General features: G+C 43.4%; 1 protein-coding gene across 2 annotated transcripts in view; it reads right to left on the bottom strand.

The window, feature by feature from the left end:
- TMEFF2 (transmembrane protein with EGF like and two follistatin like domains 2) overlaps positions 1–27,515 on the bottom strand; it is a 136,008-nt gene that overhangs the window by 54,428 nt on the left and 54,065 nt on the right. For both annotated transcript variants that reach the window (XM_042784170.1, XM_042784171.1), the window contains exon 5: positions 2,863–2,959. In XM_042784170.1, the coding sequence (XP_042640104.1) occupies positions 2,863–2,959 (97 nt within the window). The remainder of the gene's footprint in view (positions 1–2,862; positions 2,960–27,515) is intronic.

Here is a 27,515-nt window from a genome sequence, read left to right as displayed (position 1 = left end):
TTCCAGAAAACGTTGACACATATATCTTACCCCTTCGAGTAGTCTTCTATGTGACAAACCCTCTATAAGAATCCCAGGAGTCTAGCCATTAACAGATTGGTTTTAAGCAAATAAGAAGATTTTAAAATAATGGTGACACAGTACAATAGCACAATTTAGCTGAGTGACAACTGGCAATGAATAACCAACAAAAAAAAAAAAGAAGAAAAAAAAGAGGAAGCGTAAAACCAGAGACAAGGGACTTCAAAATAACAGACTGTGGCAATGCAGAATAATGTTAATTGTCGCTTTAAATCATCAGCAGCCCAACCACATCTGCTATCACACCTGTGCTCTCCTCTCTGATCTACTCTGGCACCCTAGAAATATTAGGCAAACAGCCAGCCTCTTATCTCCAGCTCTCTGTGGCCTGGCTCTGCTACCAGCCTGCATCCCTCTTACCTGGAATGGATCAGGCACTGACCCTGCACCCTCAAACCGTTTCTGATTGATAGGTGACACTGCCGGTGCTGGGCTCCTCACCCTGCAGCAACAGGTTCTGGGGCTGCTGGTACCCACTGACCCCATTTGGCTTTTACAAACCTCATCGGTCAGGTGAGATAGCTAAAGAAGCCTTGCTTACATCTGAAATTTGATCCACATAAAACCAGTAATCAAATAATAAACTGAAATTTCTTTTCCCGCTTAATCTAAGGATGTTTTCTGCACACCAAATCTTGGCAGGGGGAGTGAGGGAGTATGTCTATCTGGTGCCAAACATGGAAATTCAATTAGCGTACATTTGAAAGAGGGATGTAGGTCCCCCATACATACATAGTCTGCTTTTATTCCAGAAATAAGAATAACAAAGAGCTTACAGCCAGAAGGCTCATTTTTTAGAAAGACGTTTATCCAAGACTAATCAGGGGGCAGGGACAGGAAAACAGGGCTCTGTTATGCTATATGAAGTTGTTTACTTCAAAGCAGAACTTTAACAGGCTTTACATGGTCTTTGTACTTCTGGCTGGAAATCTGCTTTCCTGCCTTTTAACAGTTTGTCTGGTAGCATCTTCCCAGTAAATGCCCTTCCCTGCTTCCCGCCCCGAGAAGCGTCTTCCCCTGCAGAAAGACTGCCTGTCAATGAAGATTGAGATCTTCAGCTCCTGCAGTCATTATGCTGCTCCATATAAGCCAAGTTGTTTCAAAGGGGAGGAATTAGATAGTGCAAAAGCTGCAGTGGGAACATTACTGGGCTAAGTTGGATCAGGCTATTTTACCAAGCTATTTCTGGAAAAAAATAAACACTGCTACTCAGTGCTTATGATTAATAATGTTATCTTGTAGCTAATTTTATTCCTTGCCCCTCTCTTCTCCTGCCTTCCAATTTGGAAGTGCACTTAATTATGAAAACATGAGCACTAGACTGTGAATTTTGATGTATTAATTTTACCATGGTTTTGTTTCTACATTGCACCACCAAAACTCTCAAGGACAACCAGTCAAGGAGACAATGAAAATCTTGACACCCTCGGTAATTTTCTTAAGCAAAGTCAAAATTAAGCAATTTCTTCCATACACATCTCATTATATTACTGCAAACCTATAACCATGATGCATCTTGCTCCTGTTTTTCAACACCACAATTTCTTTTCATGATTGGAGCCACAGCAAGGCGTCTGTGGTTTGTTTACTTGGTGTTTTTTAGACTAGAACTGGAGGTTATTAACAGCCCAGCAAGACAAAACCAAAATGAGCACAAATGGATGACCATGACCATACTCCTAAACTTCTTCACTGGACAGCAGAAATGTTCATAATTTCATGCCTGACCAGCAGTGCATGGGAGCCTTGCCTTGATGAGGTCAGCTGCCCAACACTGGGCCCAATTATCATGTTCCTACCATCCAAGTTAGAGTTGGGCAACATTGCTTTATTGACATCTCACTGCCCAGTCTCTGTATCCATCCTTTAACTAGGCTGTGGCTAGGCCACAGCTTCAGAAACATCATCGAGACAACAGCTCTAACATTTGCATGATTATTTTGTTGTCTGTCTAAACTTGTAATAATCGCTTAGATAGAAATACAAGGCTTGGCCTTAAGGCAGTGTTAGAAGTATAGCTCTGTGAATAGCGGCTTTTTTGATATGTTGGCTGTTCCAAAATCACAATGAAATGATTAGTTTAAAGCTGGCTCAATGTATGTTTGCACAGTTTCTAGGCAAAATAAAAAAAAAAAAAAAATCCAAGTAGATAGAATTATTTCCCTTCAGCTTAAGTGGCTAAGGTTTAAAATTAAACAAAAACAAAAACAAAAACAAAAACCAAACAAACCAAAAACAAACAAACCCAAACCTGAACACTTTTTAAACCTCTAAAAAACAAAAAACCACAAAAATGTTTCCACTGAGAAAATGTCTAAATGTACACTAATTATTTCAAACGTTTGAGGGTTAGGTCTTCAACTCCAGCAACTAGGACAAAGCGAGACAGATTTCCCAGCGTTTCTAATGACACACATGAATTAACATGATGATAATATTAATGATACTTTCTAACCAGAAAAGCTTTAGGTCAATTATTTTTCTCAATTCTATTTTTACCAAAGTATAAAGCTGTAAAACCCCAGATGGAATAACATAAGTTATACCAGCAACAAAATGGATAACTGTGTTTCTAGACTTTGTCTAAATCGTGCATGTTCCAAAATTATAAACCAGAGAGTTTTATACATTTTTTCAGAGTAATAACCACCTCAATCACTGTGTGATGAATTTATGGGTGCATAAAATTGAATATCTAATATTTGTAATGCTTTCTAAACCACAGTACCTGTAAATAATACAACATTCATTATAATAGAAGAGTAGACCAAATTACTGTACCAAACATCCTCTGCATCTTCGTCACACTCTGCCCCAAACTGGCAAATGTCACAGGTCGATGTCTCTTTTTGATTGGTTTCACCTGAGCCTTCATTGACTGTTTGATGGAAAGCAGAAGAATATACATTAGTAAAGACAGCACTGTAGCAAAGCACTTCTCTCTCTCTAGAAAAATCTATTCACTGTGTCAGCTTAATGCACTGCTCACAGAGCCAATGCCTGGCCAACAGACGGTATTTTTGAATGGGCCAACACAGAGATTTCCATGTTGGTCTCTGATAAATTCCCTGAATTATGGACTTAAAAGGGAAACTGGAGGAAGATCCTTCCTCTTCCTTTTTCGCTTAAACAATGACCCCTTCAAGCTACAGCCCTGGAAGGCTGTGTCACCACCGAGGCTCACTGCTTTCTTCCCTGGGAAACTAACGCAGGTGTGTTGATAGCATCGCATGCTGCCTTGTGTCCCTTACCAGTGAAGGCCTTGAGATGGACCCAAGGGGATGCTTTCCTTTAAAATGTTTTGAAATTACCTTCCGTGTGGTGCAATCTAGCCCATTCCAAAGGCAAAACATTTTTCTCTTCAGAAGTACAGCTATGAGCCCCAAGGACTAGTTATCTCTGGCAAGAAAGATTTAGTGCTGTCCAGATAAGGAGACGCTCTCCAGCGTAGGTTAAATTTGAAACCCAGGAAAGTCAACACCAGTGTCTGCAATTATGTGAGGTTTGTACCTGGCCCTTAAGTCAAAACCATGAAGGGACTAAGGGGAAAATAAAAACATAGGTGTAAGAGGACTGTGAAAAAATACTGACAGCTGAGTGCTGAAAGACAGAAAGACACCACTAAGGTAGGCACCAAGAAGAGGATTTGTTAAAAGATCCAAAAGAAACATTATTTACGTTTGTGTTAAAGCGTATAAGCACCTTTTGATATCTTTCGATAGGTGCTGCTTTCTAGCAAGACACTGTACACCTAGTGATATCCTTCTGCCAGTTACAGAATAATTAAACCAACCCAGACTTTCAAGCATCAGTCAGCTTCGACTGATGTTGTTATCTACATAAACAGCCTGCGCAGTCTCATCCTTTCATTTCTCTCTTTCATTTGGAGGCAGCACTGTGGTGTAGGCTTACCGCACATTTGGGTCTGACCTCCCAAAGCTGGTGGACACACTGAAGTGTGTTGCTAGCCCTGGTGACACTGATGGGACAAATCACCTGCCTGATGTTGTACATTCACTGCATGAGACCGTTAACCCGGGTGTTACCCATCAACCGGGCTGTTACTGGAGGCTTTCGGGTTGGAGTGCCCTGACTGTGAATAGGCCGCTTTTGTTATTTACTCAAGAAAGGACAAGACTCCCAAGCCTTCACAAAGGTGTTGGAGGAGAAAGGGCTTTTGCCACTAGAAAAGCAAGTGTGACCCCAATGCCTGTTTTTCAACAAACTTGCTTTCTTACCCTGGACAAGTTAACCTCTGTCATGTTTCCCACTGTGTAAATGGGAATAATGCCACTTTATGCCAACAGAGAATATGGAAACAAGTGTACTAAAAGATCATGATACGCATAGATATTACAGTGATAGAGACCATAGAAATACCTAAGGTAGACAATTTGTCTCAGATGTTTTCTCCTGAGGTTTAATAAAGTGAAAGAAAGTGTTGGTATGTTTAGGTATGAGCTGTGCTGCAGCGATTTCTTATCAGTTGTGCTTGAATTTAGCCTATATTAAATTGAAAAAATATACCCATGATGAGCATTCTGATGATCCTAAAAGGAAAAAAAAAAAGAGGGTTTTTCCCTATTTGTAGAAGTTTGCTGACCTTTATATCCATAAAATTCATGTAAAAAAAAACAAGGGGGAAACTCAGAAAACATCCGCTGGATTTTTGTTCTACTGCATTGTCAGGTTTTATAGGGAGGGTCTGAGCTACAGTTTTTCTGTTTCCTTAAATGACTGCACAACTATTTAGGCTCACATTTTATAAGATCCAATGTCTGAGGGTGGACAAGGTACCCAAGTGCCACGTTCTCACACCATTATCGTCTTCATGTACCACATGTGTGATCCTGACCCAACAGCTCTGCACAGCTCCTCCCCACTTCTGTGCAGCTGCATCCAGGCCTGCATTCTTCACTAAGTTTTATTCACATTTTAAATACAGAAATCTCTTTTACTGAGGAGCTAACTTTGACAGCCAATCTTGGTAGGGGATTTCTAGTGGTTAAGATATTAGAGAGGACACATAATGAGATACTGTATACAAAGGACAATGGGACCTATGGGCAGAAGACTTCTTATGACAGCTGAGCACTCTTTACCTACCAGGAATATGACAATTTCTCCAGTTCAGGAGGGTGAGAATATATTCTTTACAGAAAAGAACTATAATTTCTTTATTTGGTTCTTCTGCAAATCACTTCCCTTATATTTCCTTTTAATTAAAAACATATGCCCTGTTTTTTTTTTTTTCCCTCCCTATAATGTTTCTACTTATAACTGTTCAGCAGGTATGGTTTGACCAGCGACTTCACGTGGTTCCAAATCACAAGCTGAGTAAAACAGCTACTTAAGTCACTAAAGGAAGGCATTTTAAAGATTGAACATGTCAAAGAGGGGTAACTAATTTAGAGAGGAACATCCACACTAAGGCACAATGCAGTTCTTAATTTCTACTAGAAAATAATGGGTCACTCCTTCATATTTTTCTGAAGAAACTCTGCATCCAGCATTCCACAGTTAATGTGCACATTGTCATTAAATGTCCTAGCATGCAGCACTCTTGATTAAAAAAGACAGCTGTTTACCTCTCTCTCTTTCTTTCCCTGTTGTCAGTAACCACAGATATTATTCTTTACATTTTCTTAAGGTGTGTTTTCTCTCCCTACACAAACATACACACTGGCATGCACACCCACACCCAGGGGCTTGTGTTCTCCGTGCTGTGCAGACAAGTGCTTTGATAAATTTCGACATCTTAGAGTTATTTTCCCAATTCTTCTTGCTGCTCTTTAGCTTGAGGACTAGTGGTTTCTCATTTTCTACGGTGACTCTTTTTCCTTTTCTTTCCTCACTGCACTTGCTGATTTGCACTTGCTTTCATATCTCAACTAAAAGAAAAAATTGTTAGCAAAAATAATCTGGTTTCTAGATTACTTTTCTAAAAATACAAGGAGTACGATTGTCTTTTTCTCATGGATGTGACATAGTTCTCATGTTAGCAATGGTTTAGGTTTAGCACCAAGACCCTGTACGAACATAGCGGGGTTCCAGGGAGGCTAATCGCTGAAGCCCACTCCTTATTACTCACACAACTGAGAAATGTTAAGCTGCAAGTTCCTATTTGTATTAGCAAGATTAGCAACTTCCAGAGTTCAAGGAAATGTGCTAACATGGGTTAGAAGGTCACTAACATTATCTGAAAGTCACTTCAGAGACTATCTCAATCTCCTAAGCAATATAAATTCTTTAGCTGGAAAGGCACTACACACAATTTACAGAGTCAATGGACTGTGGTAACCACAACAGCTCCTGTTTTAATCATTTGGTCCTTTTCTGGTGTTCTCACTTCACTAAGATCAGATAGTCATGATTTCAAGAATATCTGTATTGCTTGCAAGCCCCACAAGAAAGAAACCATTTTTGAGACATTTTACTTTGTTTTCATAGCTGAAAAAACAGACTGAAAGTATCATCAGTAGATTGGTCTGACTCTGTGCTTATCTCCTGTAATGTCAGGAGAAAACTAAAAGCCCCAAACTGTCCCCCTGCTATAGACACCTCTGCTTTCTCTTTACACTTCAATCTCTTGGAGTCAGGAGTCTTCTGTAGGTGCTACAACCCCAACAAATCATGCCACGACTTTATCCACACAGCTTCCCAGACTCATGCTCTACTAGGAGTTGATGACTGGTGGTTTAGCTGGACACCAAAATTTCTGTGCTTGAGCTTCTGGATAACCCTTGCTCAGTGTCTTCCCAAGATGCCTGACAAATGTCAAAGACAGGATGGAAATAAACTCTTTCCAATTTCCAGAAAAGCAGCTCTAATGGGAGGGTTAAGAATATGCACAGCAGCTCACATTCTTCATCTGATATACAAAGACCACCTATTTCCTAAGTAACACAAAGGACATGCATGTAACATGCCTGGTGGACTATACTGAGAGGAGTAAAATGGAAGTGGAAAGAGTAGCTGGTGAACCACGAGGGAGAGAGACAATTAGGTAGCAGCATCAGCTAATCACAAATCTCTCAATCTCTCTTTGCTAACACAACGCTGAAGGCAACAGGGCAGACTCAAGAGAGTCTCAGTTCAGTTTTCATGTGGCTTTGTAGGACTACTAACACTAATATAATAATCCTTACTAAATATATTTTAACTGTACTGGAGAACGCAACAATAGAAAAGTATAAAACATCATCACCATGCACCTGAATTTATAGAAATATGACTATAATGAATTGTTACGATTATTTTTTGTATGATGTAGTCTTCCTCTGACTGATAAGATTGGATGCGTGCTCATCACAGTCCCTGATTCTGACTTGACTCCTCATGGTGGGACATCTTTGCCATTGTTGAAAGAACTTCAAACAAAGCTTGGTCTAGCTCATCCTAACAGGATATCCACTTGTTTTTAGACATAAAATCTAGGTAGTAGCAAAAAACATGTGGAGGTGGGGGTTGATGGCCATTTTTGTATTTTGGAATGAAAGACAATTTGCAATTTAAAATGTGGAGGAGGAGGAAGAGAAGAATGCTTTTCAGAGCAGTGGAGGTGATGTCACCACATGCTTCAGTCCTAAAAGAAGTACTCTGGGCAGGTGACAAGGTGAGTGGACGAAGTGAGAAAGCCCTCAGAAACCATGGCAGAGAAACTAGCAGAATTTACTAAATGTGTTAGAACAAACACTACCTTCACCTCTATAAAATGGCTAAAACCACCTCACAAACTCAGCCAGTAAAAGCCCAGATGCTGCAAAGGACTTCACCCTAATCAATAACTCTTTTTTTCCTGAAAGCATTAGCTCAGTCAAAACCTGCGAAGTGAGAAAAATGAAGGGTGCGAAGCAGGGGGTCGACTCACGAATGACTCTGCTCTCAAAGTCTGGCAGAGGCTCAGAATGGCATTATGGTCAAAATGAAAAGAAAATGGCCTACCGTATTGGTAATAAATCCAAACTCTGACACGCCTTGTTCTGCTTTACTCCTGCCATCTGGTCCCATCTCAATAAATACAAATTTACTTTCTCTTGCACACACAAACACGCTGGGGTAATTACCTTCCGCACAAGAAAACAGTGTCTCTACCTAGCTCAGGACCTGACTCACATCTTCTCAAGAAGATATGAAATATTATCCTTCGTACCAAGGGGCCTTTGATTGGTTTCTCCATACCAGCAGGGGTCAGTCCTTGAAACTACATCTCTGTTACTGATGGGCAGGTGGTTTAAACAGTGCCGGGACCATGCCATTCCATGGGTGGAAACCACACCACTCTTCCCAAAATTTAAATCAATTCAGGCCCTGTCCTGGGTACCTCCATATTGCAATTCTCAGTCATGTGCTAGAAAAGGTTAATAGGACAAGTTCAGCATGATGCAAATGCCTAACAGGGTTTTGGGGGAGGAACTAGGTGTATCCAGCCAGCTCAGACTGCTGATAAAATGTGCTCTTATCTTCTTGCTAAAGACCATGTAGATACAGCCTGGTACTGCTTTGATGCCAGTAATACTCAATTTGCAGTGTTTTCCAGCTCTCACACTTCTACTGTGACTCTCAGGTTATATTTTTTCTTAAAATCATAGTCGGTGGATTATCTGAAGGTATAAGGATCTCAGTTTCTATGTATACTTGTTTTGAAAGGGATATCTAAGCTTTAAGGCTGTGGAGAAAAAGCTTGTGAATATAACAAATACCAGAAACTATCAAGTTTATAATTTTAAAAAACTATCTATTTTTGTAGGGCTAAGGCATGATTTTTCAGTCCTGTGCAATGCTGAGTTTATGTCAGACAGGAAAGAAGCACTTCTTAAACAGCTCACTTCTGTGCAAGGTCCTGTGCTGAGCTCACCCGCACCTTGTGCTGAAGGCTCCAATTCTGCCCTGGATATAATCTAATTAGTGCAAGAAAACAGCATCTGGGAAGTGTCCTGAGTCCAGCAAACAACTAGCACAAAAATTGTTTCACGTTATCATTGAGTGCTGCTGCTATCTCTAGTTCCATCTTTATTTTTTCACTTCCTGTCTTGCTTGCTGTTATGCCTGCATTCCCATGCTCTTTTGGCTTCTTTCCTCTCCCTGCCACCCCCCATTTTTCAGTTGCAACTACCCTACCACAGGGCCCAGCAAGGAGCAGCTCTGGTAGCCCTGCAGATGAGGTGCTACTGCTGTGGGGAGAGCATGGGCCCAGGCAAAGCCAAATGCCTCTCACTTTGCACAGCTCAGCGTCTTCCAAACCAGCCCTCTCCAGCTGTCATCCAGTCCGGGGGCTTGGAGGCCTCCCCTAGCAAGATGGGTAGCCTTCACGCCCTCTGAACCTCATTTATCGTGGCTAAAAGTGGATGGGATGGAAATGGTTTCACAGGAACAGTATTGCTCCTCTGCACCCACCTGACTGCAGTTCTCTCCTTTCAGCAAGTGCAAGTGGAGGTCTCCAAGACCATCCAGCTCTGAAGTCAGGACATGACTCCCTACGTACCTCTGTAGGGATTTGCCTTTATTTGTACAACCGTGGCCAGGAGGGAACGGATTCAATTCTTACTCAAAGTTTATTTATTCTAAATAAACACCATTTGCTTGTTTCTGTCTCATGCATATCCCTGCTGCTCCCACAGTGCATTTGATAAAAAATTAAATACGATTAGTCGAGGCCAGTTTCTCCTAGCAAATACCTCTAATGGCATTTCAAAAGGAATGGCTCATTGAATAATACCCTATTGTAAGCTTTCTGAATGCTGACATGAAACAGCTGTGATTACTGCACCCTTGTGCAGTACCCCTACAAAATTTGATGCTTGCCTGGTGTGTGTGGGATGCCAACACTGCAGATTTATGAAGGTGTACCATGACCACCATTGACAGTATTTGCCAGCTTGAGGAAGAGGAGGCTCATTTAATTTTGTCAAGAGCTTCCCCTCATAAACAGCTTTGAATAGAAAGCCAAATAGCACGTGGGGACTATTCATCTCTGCCTTGCATTAATTTAATTTTAAAGAGAAATCTCTTCCTTGCAGGAGAATTTTCAAGGAATAGATATAGCTTGTTGTAAAAATATGCCTGCGATGCTGCCAAAGCTTTTGTGGCATCAGTCCCTGCTCTTATGTATTTCAATATGCCCAACAGCACAAACAAAATAACCAAGTGGACATGCCCACAGCTGGATGGATGCAATGCAGCCCGTCACCAACCAAGGCTGTTATTAAAGGGCCTGGAAGGGGATTACTGTAGTCCTAATTGCAAGGACCAGAAGATTTTTCAGGATTAAGGAGAAACAGAAAAAGATGATGTCTGATTCTTCCCTCAGGTTGGCTTGCCTGGCCACATGGATCATTAAACCCCAGCACTGTGTCAAGGGAGATGGGAAGCTGCAGTCCAGGAAAGCACCCAATATCGTAACGTTTTTCTTATTGTCAGAAAAACGGCCATCAAAGGTTACTGAGGAGAAGAGTCAAGTGTGAGCTGCTTGTGGCCTGCTGGTCTTGTGTGACAGAGAGGAGGGGAGCAGGCCAGGCTTGAAACCCTCTTCATCCCTTCTGTGGACAGCTAAACACCCTCTCCCTGTGGCCCTGCAAAGGGCCCTGGCATCTTCAGGCTCTGCTGAAAAGCAGGGACTGGTTCTGGCCCCTCCTCTTCATCTTGTCTGTCTGGGCTGAAGTTGCATCCCATATAGCCCGAAACAAGAGCTTGCTGCTGGATACCTTATGCCTGATGCACTAAACACATGATGTAAAGATAATATGATGGGCAGAACATATAGACTATATACATGCTATAACATTGCACTTACAGCAAATTCTGTCAAGAAAATACTGCATTAGGTACAGGTTCAGTTGGAAGAATATGAGTCAGCAGTGCATTCCTCTGCAGGAGAAGATGCTGCAGTTGGGACATAAACAGCAGAAATTACCTGTCTGTGTTTCCCTGACCTCTCAAGAATTAACATCGCACCTGAGGTCATTTTTATTCATTCTAGGCAGAGAAGAACCTGGATCACCGAATTCAGAGAAATTCAGTGAAAAAAATAAGGAAAGATCCAACCCACGGATTCACAAAGCCTACAGTAAGGAAGTCCCAAATGGGTGATGTGACTTTTCAGGGCTTTCCGTGCTGGAAGGGTGCTTTTTCCAGCTCACTACCTGGAACGATTAACAGAAGACTTGAATGTGAACCCTTACAGCTACTCATCTTTCAAGAAACAGAATGAAAGGAACAAAAATAAAACCCGGAAGAACTATCTAGCACCCATTTGGTGACTACTTCAGTTTTAAGGTCTTTGTCACTTTGCTATTGATTTAAGTCTGTGTATCCTTTTGAATATTAGTATGGCTAGCAAGATAGCAACATCATACATAAAAATGTTCTTTATTCCAGAACAGATGAAACTCCCAGTGGTAAAAGAAGATTTAGGTATCTCTGAAGATTTCTTATCGCTGTGCAACATAACTCTCTAATGGTTCAGTGCCTTGGAGGGTCATCTGAGATCACTTATCACATAAATCAAATAGGTGGCAAGCTATAAGAGTGGAAGCCTATAGCAATTTCATGTCTTTGCTCGCAGACATCAAATTTATCTTTTAGGCAGACTATAGAGGAGATAATATGCCACTCCATTTAAGCCACTGAAGAAACCCAAATCTGGGTATTAACCAATTTCAGGAAGCTGCTCTTAGTCTTGACTGCACCACAATTATCTTGGGAAATGACTGGTTTTAAATCCTAAAATGTGGACCACAGACACTGGTCCTGGTTCTAATTTACACAAAGGTTTCTGTAAATCACTCTGGCAATGGAAGGGAGTGTCAGAGCGAGTGAAAGTCCAATTTACTTTATGTCCTATTTACATAATCAGGGTGGTGTAAAGTGGCTCTACTGTAAAAATTCCTTGGGTCTACCTTTCACCGAATTCAACAAGAGGAGCACAGTTTACTTCTCCCACTCTGCTTTTCTTCCATGTTATACTCCTGTTTATTTCTGTGGCGCTACTGCAGGTCACACACACGTAATTGAGAGCTGGAGCTTCCCTGGAGCTCAGAAGGCAAGAAGACACATGCCAAACTCATGCTCTGAAACTGGGTCTCAGAAGGGGGCAGCTCAGTCAGGTGCCAAAACTGGCAGTCAAAGCCCATGTTCAGCCAAGCTGTACCCTCGGGGTTCGGAGCCAGGTTAGATGGTTCCTTATCTGCCTCTCCCTCCACCAGCTCAGTGGCATGTTGCCTGTATGCAAAGGGTGATCCCCAACACCCCCCACACAGCTCCTGCCCCAGAAGAATTTATTATTTCTGCAGTAGCACTCCCTGATCTGCAATTGTCACCGCTGAGCTGATCCTCTAAACTTGTACAACCAGGGCTCAGCCCTGTGTTTGCTCCTTTCTCTGTAAGTGAGAATTCCCATTCAAAGAAAAAACCCAACAATCTGGCTCAGAGCTAGTTGTAAAAATATGCTCCCTGAGATGTGTAAAGGTATTTCTGCCTTCCCAAGCCTGTAGGCACTGGGCCTCTGCTGTAAATCAAGAGTGCACAGGAGTGCAGGCACCTAAGGAACTTGCTAGAAGCTGAGATGAGGGCAACTGCAAAGTTTCTAAGTCCTGCAGGAGGAGATACAATATTTATGCAACATAGATCCCATCTTTTATATAATCCTAATCTTCAATGAACACGAAAACATACAGCATCGGTTAATTGCACGAAAATGTTCAGCAAGATGACCTTTCAGGACAGATGAGAAAACATCAGTTGACCTGTGCTTTTTCCTTTTTATTTCCATTATTAGTGGGCAGGTTGAGGCATTGCACGAGCAGCACCATTACTGGCTTATTGTACTCCTTGGTTTATGGTTTATGCAGTGGAACAGTCGTGCCCACAGAAGAAAACCCATGACAAATACCAGTAGCACTGCTGATAGCCTAAGCACAAAGGCAAGGGAGCTCACGAGTAGCACAGCCACTTCTGGAAGGGTGGCAAAGATTTAGGAGAAGGAGCCTCCACGGGCCAGGTCTGTGGATAAACTGGGGATCTATTTTTGTGCCGTCACCCAGAATTTACGTGACTCTGTAGGGAAAAACCTCCCAGACCTCCACTAATAGGACAAACAGGTTGAGTGTGACACATCAAACTCAGCCTTGATACGAGCAGCGGAGAAGCGTGGATTTGAATCCATTTACACCAGAACGATGTTGCCCTTCTGAGTATAATTTTACAGATGTGTTTATGATATAAGGGGAGCCATATGGCATGAAAGGTTTAAACATTTAATCTCACTTAGCTTCAATACACTGCATATACAGAAAATTGGAAGCCCAGCAGGAAAATGCCAGATTTCATTCTCACTTAGTCGTGATTAACCTTTATGAGCTTGCTCAGAGTTTTGTCACCTGCGAAGTCATTCAGGGCAGGCAGGCTGCGAAAGCCTTGACTTCCTGCTTCGGCCAAGGTGCCGCAGCTGCTGAGCTCAAGCTCTGAGGGCTGTGCTGCCCGAAAGGCAGGGCACCCTGCTCCATACCTTCCCCCGAGTATGGAAAGTGTAGAAGGGACTATAGGGAGTGAATGACCCAGAGGGACTCTCCCTCTTCCCTTCCTGCAACCGCATTTCCTTGCATCGCGCATGTGGGTCTGGTTTGGAGCAGCCTTACACTGGCAGACGGACACAAAGCAAATAGCTGATAAGTATCACACTTTGCAAATACGCTCTTTCTCATTAATATTGATTCCCACACACAAACACTTTAGCTATATTCACTGATTGCATTACCATTGCAGAAGTGTAATTAACAAATTAAAAGGGAGGACTGTGATTCAGTTTAATTTGGGGAAAATCTTTAAATAAATAAAACAAAAAGAGTCTAATGTTTGAGGATCATTCCCCTCTGCTATTTATTTTAATGCCTTGGACATGCTTTCACCTAAATAAACATGTCCTGAGTATGCTGCAGTACTGGAGTACACAGGTACTTAAAGATCCATCAACGAGAAAAAAACAAACAAATGAAAGAAATCCTGACAGATGCCAAACCAGATACTAGATTGCAAATGAAGGTGCATCATTATGGAGAGAGGAAGGCTGAAAATGCCAGTTGGAAGCTGCTCAGACTGATCTGAGACTGCCAGCTTGCTCACAGAAACTTATGAAAAGCAATACAGAACACACGCACCATCAGCCCAGGTGAAAGCCAACGCCACAAATATTTGTGGAAGGAGGGAAGGTAGAAAATCTCCCATACTTGCTGCCCTCCCTCATGCTTGCATGATAAAATAAACCAGCCCCACTAAATAAATCAATGTTTGCAAGAGCAGTCAAAACTCCTGAGCCAAAGTCTAACTGCTTTTCTCTCCAACAACCAACCGAGCACACCTGGAAGAATGGCTGCAAAATGAGATCTACTTCCCCTCCTATCTCCTACAAAAAACACCTTTCAGGTGATCTAATATTATGAGAAACCATAATCATTAAGGATTGATCATGCTAATATAATTTTCTGGATGGCTTATTAACCTACTAAGACATGTTTTTCTCTACTTCCCTTCATTAGCGACAGCAATAATTAGGTAAGGACAGAGTAGCAAAATTGATCATATGCTACTGCCGAAGGGGACAGAGAATGTATCATGGACATTTAGCATAATGTTCTCCAAACTCAAGATGCATTAATTATATTTAGAAACACAGCTATTTTCTGCCTTTGATAGAAGAAATCTATTAATGCAGCTATTGTATAACAGAAGCTTATTTTTCTCCTATTCTAAAATGGAATTTTCTTTTTTTCTTTAAAGTTCATAATACAAAATGAGACAAGAAAACATCACTGTCTCAAGCGTTCACCGATACCACGTCCTTTCCTTATTTCTCTCTTGACTACCAGTCTCCTCATGCAAGCGGCGCTTTAAAAGCAGAACAGCCGCAGAGCTCTGGCTAGGAAGCAAAGAAGTGAGTTATACTGTCACCTCCCGGACAGTAATCCCCAGAGACACTTTCCTCATTTTTTTTGGGTCAGCTTCAGACAGCCTTCCCGCTTGCCTGCCACCCCTGGTCACCAGAACAAAGCATCCGCAGCTTTACCCTTCGGCAGCACTACTCGGAAGATGCGTGTACGTACAGATACAAATTTTATCGGTTTACGGAGGCGACGGAAGAGCAGCTGCGCTCTGAGCCCACGCCACGGTCCCGCTTTTCCCTCTCCGCAACACCAGCAGCAGAAGCACCGCGGGCGGCCGAAGGAGCCGCCGTGCAAAGCGTGGGTGCCTGCGTGCTGCCCCTCGCCCTCCCCACCCTCGCCCTCCCCACCCGCCACGGCCCCACGCCCCGCAGCAGCCGCCCCCACCCTCGAAAGCGACACCGCCAGTGAAGCCACCGCCACAGCGGTGACAGGGACCGGTGCCCAGCCCTGATGGGGGATGCTGGCTCCGCCTCGCAGCTCCACCAGACTTCACTCCCCAGCATCAACTTTCCCGCACCACCGCGGGCAGCGCGACTAAGGGATCGCAGCGATGATGGATTTTTACTTTTTCTTTTTTTTTTTTTTTTTTTTTTAAAAAAATGCCAGCGATCAGATTTCCCTGAGCTCTCCCCCCATGCGAGCAGTAGGCAGCTTTCTGTAGATAAAAGCATTACAGGGAGTTGAAAAGAGTTGACATTACAAACTTGGCACTCCGATGGCATGCTGCACAAACAGGGAAAGGGAGGATCTGCCAAAGCGAGAGCCAGCGATAATATGAAAAGCATAAACCCAACATATTGACCTTATTTAAGTCCAAACAGCATAACGCTAGGATACTTAATGCAAAAATGTCGAAAACATTCTTTATTCCACACACACATGAATGTTTTCTTTAAATATGCAATTCACTTGATATCTGCAATCCCCCCCTCTTCAGATGCAAAATCCAAAATAATGATTATATCAGTCATTGCTTAATACATTCAACTGTGGCCCTCATTTTCATGCATGAATGGTCATTTACATATCATTACCCATCATGCCATCCACTCAGATCTTTCTTTCTAAATAGAGAAATACATTTAAAGTTGTCATTTTAAAACAAAAATGCTTAAAAAGGGGACTTTCATTTCTCGTTACCTTATCTGTGCTCTTAACAGCTAATAGACCAGAATATTCAAATGGAAAATTCTCAGTGTGTGTGACAACTGCCACAGTGAGAAGATCTTAGACAACAGGCAATTATCAAGGGATTTTTCTCAACTTTGGAAACACAGATAAATATGAACAGAAAAGCCAAAGCAAACCAACAGGAAGCAAAACAGCAATTATAGTACATTCTTCTATTTTCCTAACACAAGTTCTTGTTGGGGGCAAAGCTAGTTCCACGTTAGGGAAATCGGTATGGACATGAGGTGCAGTTATAAGCTCTGCATGAATAAATTACAATTTTTCAATTAATATTGCCCATGCCCACAATGGAGGAAGGATTTTTTTTTACTCCTCCTGCTACTTTTGAAGTAATTTTCTGCTATGTTTAATTAGGAAATTTCTCTACAGAAGGGAATGTGATAGAAGATTAATTCTCTATTTCCTCACCCACTGTGTCAGTAGACTCAAGTGGACACTATAAACCCCAGTTAAATACGACGAGGATGATCAAGCATGGAGCTCCTTTTCAAGAGGTCGTGTCCGCAGACTGTAGATCTCATTTCAAAACAATAGAAATGAGTTAGAAAATGGTATCTCTCCATGGCGCAGCGCCACAGAGGAACGATTACAAGTGCTTCATGGTGCGAGGGTTCTCCATGCCAGCTGAGAGGGTTCGCTATCACAGCTGATGATACCGAACGCCGCCGAGTGAGAAACAGCATTCCCACAACCACTGATGTTTTGGGTCTTTTTCTCCCATTCACCACTAATAATTATTCCTCTTGTAATCACAACCTATTTTACATCTTTTATGCCAATTATGAAACATCAATTAAACAATAAATAATGAAATGTTCACTGGTGGGAAATATAGTAAAGGGTTTTTTTGGGATTATTTTTTTTTTTTTTTTTAAGGGAATAGACAAAGGATGCAAACTGTTTGTAATGAACAATGAAGAGAACACGCTATTTACCCTCAGGATATAAAATCCTATGAATGGTCTTTTGCTACCAATGCTGAGTAAACATCGGGTTAATGCGTTTTTAAATTGAAATCCAGGTTTGAGTAAGAACAATTACTTAGGGGAAACTCAGACCTACAAGATACTGGAACATGCAAGATGCTATCCTTTGACAGAGAGGGTAAGCAATTTTCTCAGAAGTTTTACTAATGGAGTAGCTAAACATCAAAAAAAAAAAAAAAGCATGAACAATTTAGAGGAGGAAACACAGACATGTTGTCTAATAGAGACCGAGAGCCTTGCTCATTGATTAACTAGGATCAGATTGTTTTAATACAATAGAAGTTGTCAGTACCTACCTACTGGGGACAGGAAAGGTCAAAACAGAACAACTGGCAGAAAAAATGTGTAATGCAGAAGAAACTTCACTTCCAATGTTATTCTGGGCTTAAAAGAATAAATCAACATTTTGGCTAGTCTGTTGCCTATTTATCCCTCCCCCCAATTATGACATGTTTGTAAAACAATCTTACCCACTCTGCTTGATGCTGCTCTGGTTTCATGTAAAGAAATGCTCCAGCAGAGCATTTAAGAAGGGGCAGCCACCTTCACAGAGTCCAAGGGAGAGCTGCAGGGATGACATGACTCAGAAAACATGACTTCTGCAGTGAGCTCAGGGGAACGGAAATTTTTTACTTTGGAAAAGAGAAGACTGAAAAGAGGCTAGTTGTCTGATATAAAAAAGAATATTAAAAAAGCTGCTATAAAAAGAAGGATAATCAATTGTTCTCCACATCCACTATTTCGGAGACAAGAAATAATTGATATAATTTACAGCAAAGGAGATTTAAGTTAGATATTAGAAAGGTGTTTTTTTTTTTCCCAGCTTCTAAGAATTATCATGTGCTGGAACAGGCTGAACTGGAATGGAGCTGGTGTGCTCAGAAGTGGCTTCTGAGACCACTCCATGCAAATCTCAGCAAGGGACAGTCTAACCACCAGACTTGCTCCCACCAGACTTGAGAAGGATGGATGAGATGATCAGCTGAAACTACTTCCAAAACTACGTGTCTACAACTATACCATCCCTTTCTGCAGGTTAAGCAATGGCTGGGCTCCATACTATACATGACTTGGTCTTTATTTGTACAAATTCCCATATAAATCACGGGGCATTTTTTGATAACATAATCAAAATGTTTTAACGTCAGCTGGGTGTGTGATGTCTGTCCATATATGGGGCTAGTATGTATTTTTGCATAAACTCTAAAAGTTCCTGACTCCTGCCAATTCAGAGGATTCGGTTATACCTAGGACCTTGAGGACAAGACTTCAGCTCCTCTTATGATCCTGAAGAGGTAGGAGAGCCAACCACATCTTCTTCCTCCCTCAGGAAAGAAGTTTCCTTTTTTTAGACATGGTCGTTTGCAAGTATCTGTTCCAGCTGACCAAGTCTTTGTTCATTACAATAAAATACCTTTTAGAGATAAGGTGTAGATGTCTTTAAAGGGAAAACAGTTTTAGAAACCTTGTTAAATAGGTTTCAAAATCTATGTTGATAGAGAAATAGAGGTAATGCCCTGTATTCCCCAGAGCAGTTGGCTATGTTTCCAGTGTTATCACTCAGCTTGTTGCTACATAGGTAAAACCTAGGGGGGCCACTGCTGCTCAGGGTGGGGGTCCTGCCCAGCAGCCTGCCACCCTCACACCAAACCGATGTTACCTGTCACGGACCCTGGGGCGGCTGCGCCCCTGATGCGAAGGGCAGAAGGTGGAGGAGGGAATGATGCTCTTCGTGCCAGCTCCAACTCTGCGGACGGCCAAGCTGGGTGTCCTGGGGAGCCCTACTTTCAACCAGGGCAGACTGTGCCTGCCCGAATGTGTGTCAGGAGCCCCAGCAGCCCAAGCAGCAGCCGAGAGTCATGCGGAGCAGAGGGCTTGCAGCCCCCGGCACTACGCTTTCTGTGCCGCATCTACTGGAGACACGGCACAAAATCTGTCCCCCCTGTTCCCGTTTCCAAGAACTGATCAGCCTTTTTACAGCAAAGCCAATCTTCAGAGGTTCCTCAGCCTCCAGTGTTTGCAGCTAGCGCCCATGCTATGTAGCTGCCTAGGTGCATATGGGATGGGTTTTTTTTCCCCCCTCTTTTTTCCTTTGTGAGCAATGGGGCCTGGGGCAGAATTACAGCTTATTTTCTCAGTGCTAACATAGCCTTTCAGAAAGGAAATAAAAAATAATGAATCAGAGGTCCAGACATACCCATCTGTCATGTCCAATAAGCTTGCATGTGCCATGTGAATGCCTGGTCACTCTTGTAATTAGCTGTTAAAGCTGAATGGGCAATTTTCAGCCAGAAGTGCATGAAATGCATGAACATTTTAATGATGCACAGAACAATTAAGAATATTACATGCACAGTTCTTGATCACCTTGAGGTTTTCTCTCTACTTAGCATTGGGGGAACTCAACCTCTTTAACCTGATTAGAGCAAAAGGGCACAGTTGGAGTCAGGAAATAGTGAGCTGAATAAATTGCAGCAAGGCAGGCTCTTTTTAAAATGCAACTTTTCCTTCCAAAAACTCTTAGATAATGATGGAAAAAATGTCTGCAGTGAATTCTGATGAAAAAAAAAGAAAGAAAGGCCAGAATAATAAATATATCCCATGTGACAGATGGGAAAAATGAAGGGTCTGTTTCAGGTCCTGTTCTAATCAACGGGACTCTCTCCATTACCTCTGCTAACAATCACATTAAACCCTTTACATTTGGTTGAGTAGATACAGCACAGAGATAAGAAGCAAGAAAGCCTAGTCCCTGAAATGGCAGGTAAGCCACCTGAACTCACTCTGATACAGTAAATCTGTATGATTACATATAGAACGTATACAGATGGAATGGATGCTATTTCAGCAGAGAGCAAACCCCTTGTGTCTTCCCCCAAAACATGGGAAGAGGGGATTTGGACCAAAAGAAGAGCCACACAGAAGGCAGCCAGACCCTATAAACGTAACCAAGCAGTGCAACCCCAACACAAAGACAAAAATAAAAGGACATCGCCCAGCATGGTGGGGAAAAGTCTAAACATTATCACATATTAAGTATTTGCAATAAAAGATGAAATGTAGTTCTTCCTTGAAGCACTGTGTACATTTGGCTCCAAGAAAACCCCAGGGATAAATTCCATCCAGCATGTGCTGGTCTAAAACACAAGAAAAGCTGTGGCCTCAGACACACAGCAGGGTGAGGGAGGAGGCAATGCCTCCCAGCTCATGGAGCAGAGGTCAGCTTAAAGCTCCTCTCAGGTGGGTGCCCGCTTGACTTAGCGAGGCAGAGCTGCTTCCTCACAGGTTGGAACCAAGACCTGAGTGTTCACCACAAAAATTTCTTAGGGTAAGTCAATTAGCATATGGTAGACGTGGGCACGTTTCTTTGCAAAAGCGTGTTCGGAGTGGAAGTGTAAACATCACCTAACCTAACCACTGCTTACATGTACCTTATTTTTACACTGGGTTGCTATAAACTATCCCTGTAGTATTTTGTTGTAATTACAAGCAGTAAAAGGAACAATGGGGTAATTACCTCAGACTCTGCAGTAATATTTCCACATTAAAATGTGAGTTCAAGGTACGTAGCTCGTGTTCGTGTCTTAACCACAGGAAGAACAGAAGACTACTCATTTGAGGGGAAGACCACACGTTAAAATACTCTCTCTCTGCCAGCTACCAGTGGTCCAGAGCTGTCCTAACTTAGACTGGGTGCCTGCCTTTGCTTATAACCCTACTGACAGCAATTCATGGTTTTAAAAACAACCACACGTGTCTCTAAGGGGTGTTTATCCTCCCCGAGAGCCTGGCACCCCGAAAGTGTGCACAAGTGAGCTTAAAAGAGACCATTTACATGTGGAAAGAGGTACTGGAGAAACTGGCTTTCTGACCCCAGTCCCAGGGCTGAGATTAACAGGGGCTGCCGAGCCCTTGCACCACTCTCAGGCAGCAATTGCAAATGTTGTGAGGGGACGTGGTGCTGGATTAGCTGTATATCACCTCCAGAGACTTGTCTTCCACATTGAAGGATTTTCTGTCTTTCATGAGCTTTTGCGCTTCATTTAAGCCCTAAATAAAGCACAAATAGCCCACGGGAGTAAATTTTACTCTCTACATGTCAGAATAATTTCCTACCTGAATTAACTTGTGAGTACACTTCAAAAAAAACAGATGCATCTCCTCTGTAGCCTGATTATTTGCCTGCTTTACTTTTCCAACCTTTTTGTTATGCTGCTTTTCCAGTTTGGGTGCAAGTGGAATCAGGTTAACGGACTGACAGGGTGAAGAGCAAACACAGGCTTGGACTTTGTGTGGCGTATGTGATATGGTTTATACAGCCCCTCCCCGGCATGACTCCTCACTTAGTAATACTCACAGGGGCTCTGTGCCTCCCTAATTTCTTAGCACCGGCATACTTTGCAGACATACTTGCAGTGATTGGCAATCAGGAATTAGCTGGATGGTCACACTCAAAGAGTTGTGGTCAAAAGCTCGATGTCCAAGTGGAGAGCAGTGACGAGGGACATTCCTCAGGGGTCAGTGTTGGGACCGGTGCTGTTTAACATCTTGGTTGGAGACATGGACAGTGGGATCGAGGGCACCCTCAGCAAGTTCACTGCTGACACCGAGCTGTGTGGTGGGGTGACAGGCTGGAGGGCAGGGATGGCATCCAGAGGGACCTGGGCAGGCTGGAGAGGGGGGCCCGGGCAAACCTCATGGAGTTCAGCAAGGCCAAGTGCAAGGTCCTGCACATGGGTCAGGGCAATCCCAAGCACAAATCCAGGCTGGGCGAGGAGTGGGTTGAGAGCAGCCCTGCGGAGAAGGACCTGGGGGTGTTGGTGGATGGAAAACTGACCATGAGCCAGCAATGGGCGCTCGCAGCCCAGAAACCACCCGTGTCCTGGGCTGCATCCAGAGAAGTGTGGCCAGCAGGTCGAGGGAGGGGATTCTCCCCCTCTACTCAGCTTTCATGAGACCCCCCTGCAGTGCTGGGTCCAGCTCTGGGGCCCCCAACATAAGGAGGACACGGACTTGTTGGAGTGGGTCCAGAGGAGGACATGAAGATGATCGGGGGGCTGGAACTGATCAGGGACAGGCTGAGAGAGTTGGGGGTGTTCAGTCTGGAGACGAGAAAGTTCCATGGAGACCTTAGAGTGGCCTCCCAGTGCTTAAAGGTGGTACAGGAATGCTGGAGAGGGACTCTGTCAGGGGATGCAGGGATAGGACAAGGGTTAACGGTTTTAAAGAGGGTAGATTTAGATTAGATATACTGAAGAAATTCTTCCCTGTGCAGGTGATGAGGCCCTGGCCCAGGGTGCCCAGAGCAGCTGTGGCTGCCCCCTCCCTGGAAGGGTTCAAGGCCGGGTTGGACGGGGCTGGGAGCACCCTGGGCTGGGGGAAGGGGGCCCTGCCCGGGGCAGGGGGTTGGGACTAGGTGATCTTGAAGACTCCTTCCAACCCAAACCTATTCTATGATTTTTTGATGATGATGATGAGTTCTTGCCATGAAAGTTGTGCATCCTCTCATAATTTTGTATCAGGAGGGGCTACACAATCCCCCCCCCAGGCCTTGCTGGACCAAGCAGGAGGAGGAACTTTTGGGATACCCCATCACACACCTCAGAAAGACAAACTCCAAAGAGCAAAAATGAATGAAAAAAAAAAAAAAGAAAAAAGAAAAAATGGCTAAATATCACTACTCAAGATACGGATAGTAAAAAACTACAAGGGTATAGCACTGAAGAGGCACGGTTCATTCAGGTTTTGTTCTGAGAGGCAGGGACCACATCAGTCCCTTTCTGAGGGGTAGGCCAATCCCTGCCCATGCCCCCAGCAGCCCTGCCGCGCTGTGGCCCTCCAGACAGAGGTGATTAATCAAACCCACCCCAATCTCCAACCCACCATCCGATAAGGCTTCTTTCAGCTTAACAAAACTTGGCGTCTGTGTCACCTCTCTCATTCTGGGGTTTCAAATAAAAAGCTCTCAGTGCTGGGCCCTCCTGCCTCCGCCACGGGAAGGCCGCAGCAGGCCCCCGCCGCCTGCCATCGGCTCAGGCCGTGCACTCGGCTCCAGGCAGCATCACCTTTCTGATCACGTTGGCCAAACAAAACGGAAGCAATTCCCAGTTTTAATTTATGCTTTCAAGTTTCTTTTTAGCCTGAATACCCGTGGGCAACCAGTTCAAGGAGGATTGTATCAAGTACAGGATTTTGTATCACTGCCTGAGATCTGGAGAGGCCACAAAATCCCAGCCACCCAAACCAGAGCTGACGTCCTGTTTCTAAGATAACTGTGGATGTATGAAGTTTGCAGATGGTTTCTGGTAGAGCAGAACCCTTCCTCTGCCCTACAACATTTTGGTGAGAGCATCAATAGCATGCCACGGATGGCTGCAGAAGTCGGGACAGGGCTGGAGGGCAGCAGGAGGCCAGCTGCTGAGAGGATCCCAGCTGCACCACACCACCCGCATCTACCAGGTACTCTGCCTAGCTCCGTGTTACCACTGTATTAGTGAAAACAGAAATTGCCTGTTCCAGCCTTACCAGCTCAGATAGCTTAATGAAAGAGCTAATGAAGCAAGCGAGGGGAAACACAGCCACGCATCGTGCTAGTTCCAAGAAAGATGCTTTAGAGGAGCAGAAACCTCCAGCAGCTCGACGGCTGGTGGTTGTGCTGGCTGCAGAACGGGTGACACGGCTCTGCCAACATGATGGGCCACTTTCAGGAGCTAAGCCCTCAAAGAGCTCCAAGTCCCCACCAGAATATCCAAAACCCTATAGCAGAGCACAAAACGTGGTTCTCTATTCTCTCAAAGAACCAGGTATTTATCACGGCCTATTTTCACTCACATTCCACCTTCTTGTTTGGATCTGGGTTTGCTTTCTTCACTGTTTCCCATCTCAGGGTCCATGCTGACAGAGGCACAACTCCTGCCCCTGCAGGGTTTGGGCCTGCATGTAGGGGGATGTTTCTTCTCAAAGACCTCCTCCCAACTTGCAAATTCCCACAGCAGTATTTCTTAGTTCGTATTTCTAAAGTGGGATTATTTTATAGTCACCACCTCCCTAACATACAAGCAGCTTCATGGTCTTACATTGTGCCTGTCTGCTTTGTTAACGCTGCTGCTTTCCCAACAACATTTCTGTGCTAAAATGAAATTCTCACACTTTGTATCCCCTGAACAGTAAAAGACTTTTCAGGGGACAAAATATAATTGCTCAGTGCATCAAGCATGATTGATCCCTCTGCATTTCCTGGTAATTACCCTCAAGAAGAGTGTGCATTAGACACTCTCTGCTATTGGAAGTAGTGTCTAGGGTCATGTGGTCAAGTTTACTAAAACACCCCCTGCAGTACGTGACCTATAAGACATATATGCATATCCTACTTAAGTGGATTCTGTTTTGCCCTTGGATTTGCATCTGATCATAGAAAAAAACGTCCATAAAGCTGTATTTAGAACAAGTAAAAAAATAAAAATTCCATCATGTTTTCTATCAGCTTCTACTTTTTTTTTTTTCTTACTCATTTTATTCTTGCCCTTTATTAAATATGTTTACAAACAAAAGTCCATATTTAAGACTTGATTCTGGATATTAACCTCTACAGATCATCTACTTTTCCCTCTGGAAGCATAAGGGTTTTTTTTTTTAACGGTTACTTTTTATTTACAATATAAACAGGCTAACAGAAGTTACAAAGTATCAGAAAGCTTCATCTCAGCTTTGGCTCAGGTGTCCTTGTGGGATAGGTACCTATCTTTTCCCCATTTTGTACAGCACCATCTATACCTACTGATCATCACTGCCTCTCTGAGAGGTCCAGAATAGGTTATTCTTGCTCTGAACCAGTCCCTAGTCAAATACAGGATCTGATGCTGTAATATGTTACTACTTACCTGGTAGTACTGTTACTTGATTTTTGCTCTGAATCACAAAATTTCTGATCCATCTAAACCAGTGGCAAACCTAAGCATCAGTGTAAATGCCATCCTGAATAATTTCTGCTCTTTTGCCATTGCCAAGGTAAAGCAGTGCACCTGCTTTACGCTTGCTTCTCTAATATTTGATTCAGAACCCTTTCAAAGCCAACAAGGACACTAAACATTTGAAAAATGTTATGATCAGCTGCAAAAATCCTCGCCAGGCCATAAACACCATGTCTTTGTAAGCTACTCTTCCCTCTTGCTACCAGTATCCAAATGGATGGATCTAAATAGCCCAACCAGCTGAGCTCTAAATCACATCAATGGTATCATGAACATGGAAAAAAACGATACAGTTCCTTCTAGGAGACATTCAATTTCCCGTAGCCTACCCACACTCTCTCTTTGCATTATTTTGGCTTGAGATCCCACAGACTTGACCAGAGTTCAGTGATTTATTCCCAGAGAGTCTTTGGTCACATTGTTCCATTTTTTTATTTATTTTTTACACCTGGTCTCAAGCCAGCAGACATTCCCCAGCACCTGTACAATGTTTCAGTGCACTGTGCACTGGTGCACACTGTGCAAAAGGCCAAACCATCTTGATATTCCCCCTTCCTGTGCCACTCCGGCTGAGCAGCCGCCAGCCTCCCTGTCTGCCCGCACTCTCCAGCAAGCCCATAAACTTGTCCCACAATCCTGAACAGGCCTCGCAACACCACAGCTTCTTCCTTAATTGCTTCCGTGAATTTTAAACATCACTACTGCCTCTTACTTTGGAGTTAGATGGAAGGAGCGAACCACAATTTCCAGACTACTCAGAACACCGGATTTGTTGCATATTTTTTTTTGACCTCTTAAATAGACTTGCAAATCATAGCAATTTGGTACCCTGCCTGCACAGAATCGGCTAAGGGGTGCAGATAATGCTTTCGTGCTATTGCTAATGTATTTTTCTTCTAAGTATTCTAGCATCTATCCCCATGTCTTAATTGGGTTTGGGATTTTAGGTGCTGAAATTATTGTTCCAACCACTAGGCAGCCTTTTGTAAACTGTAAAGGTAATCCCTCCATTACCAGATTAAGAATCTGCTAGAAAAGCTCAAAAGAGAAGATGTCACCTGTTGATACTTGGTATCAGATCCCACCATTATCACACAAGGGCTAAGTGCCATGGACCCACACCAAAGAGCTCATCCCCTGAGGGGGTGAAACTGGAGGTGTTCCTTGAGCTCAAGGACATTTATTTTGGCAGGATGACTACTGTAACCAAAACGTAACTGCCACATTCTCATTTATGTGCCATCTACTCTTGAAACCATTGAACACCAGAGGAGAACTCAGCAATAGCATCATGGAAACACCTACTCTTATGCACATGTTAACAACCAGGGCCAGCCACGTGAGTCCTGAGCTAGAGGAAAGGGGTGGCTTTGCACAGTAGAACAGTTGCTGTGTGATGCTGAAGGGAATGGAAAGGGACAGAGGATGGTTTTGATGGCCAGCCACAGTGTCTCACTGGCCCTTAGTTGCCTTTCTGGTTGCTAGCTTTCTATTGCAACATATCTTTTAGCTATATGGTCCCACCGAGCATCTTAAATATCCGTATCTATCTCCTAGAGGGAAGAGTATCCTTGTCCACATTTCACGGGAAGAGACCTGAGCACGGGGGCTATGCCGAGGCGCCCGCTGCGTGGGCACTGCAGTGCTGTGTGCCCCCACTGCCCGGCTGTGGCCTGATGGACTACGGCTTCCTTCCGGGGCCACAAACCCGGATTTTCTCACTTTGCACATACTGAGGGTAGGGGCTCAGATTATGCACCTTATGCCATCCTTATCTAGGGACTGGACATGGCTACTCTCAGCACAGTCTTTGGGAGCAAGACCCTGAACTCAACTTTGCAAGAGTCCAGGCTAATGATCCCACTGCCAGCCAGTGTTCCTCTTGAAGATTAGCATCCTAGCATGGAGTAGAAGGCTTTGTAGAAGATAGGGCTTGCGGTGATGAAACAAGGTAGACATTTCACAGACAGGTAAGAAAAAATTACTATGGCAACACCACATGACTTCATTAGAGGTAGATGAGCTCTTTTCAGGAGAGCGATACGTTCTGTAAGTCCAAATGCAAACTTATCTTCACAGCTACAGTTGGAGAATACCTGAGAAAAACAGGTGGGTGTGTAGGCAGCTAGAAAATTGGCCTATGCTGCCAAAGCACATGGAAATCACAGCATAAAAGGAGAAAGAACACCAGAGCCTCCATCATCAGGTTTTAGAGGAACAATGCTAGCTCCACCAAGATTTGTGCCTTGCCCACCTAAATAAGACCATATATCTTCACCTGTTGAAACTACCAAGTTACTAAGTTCAACTATAAAGTTCGTATTTCTATGAATTTGGCATTTCTAAGGCAA

This window comes from Tyto alba, unplaced genomic scaffold (genome assembly GCF_018691265.1).
Source record: "Tyto alba isolate M040663 unplaced genomic scaffold, T.alba_DEE_v4.0 Super-Scaffold_7, whole genome shotgun sequence".
In the NCBI taxonomy this organism is placed as follows: Eukaryota; Metazoa; Chordata; class Aves; order Strigiformes; family Tytonidae; genus Tyto; species Tyto alba.
The sequence above is the reverse complement of the archived record's forward strand: the minus strand, read 5'-3'. Positions and strand labels throughout refer to the sequence as shown.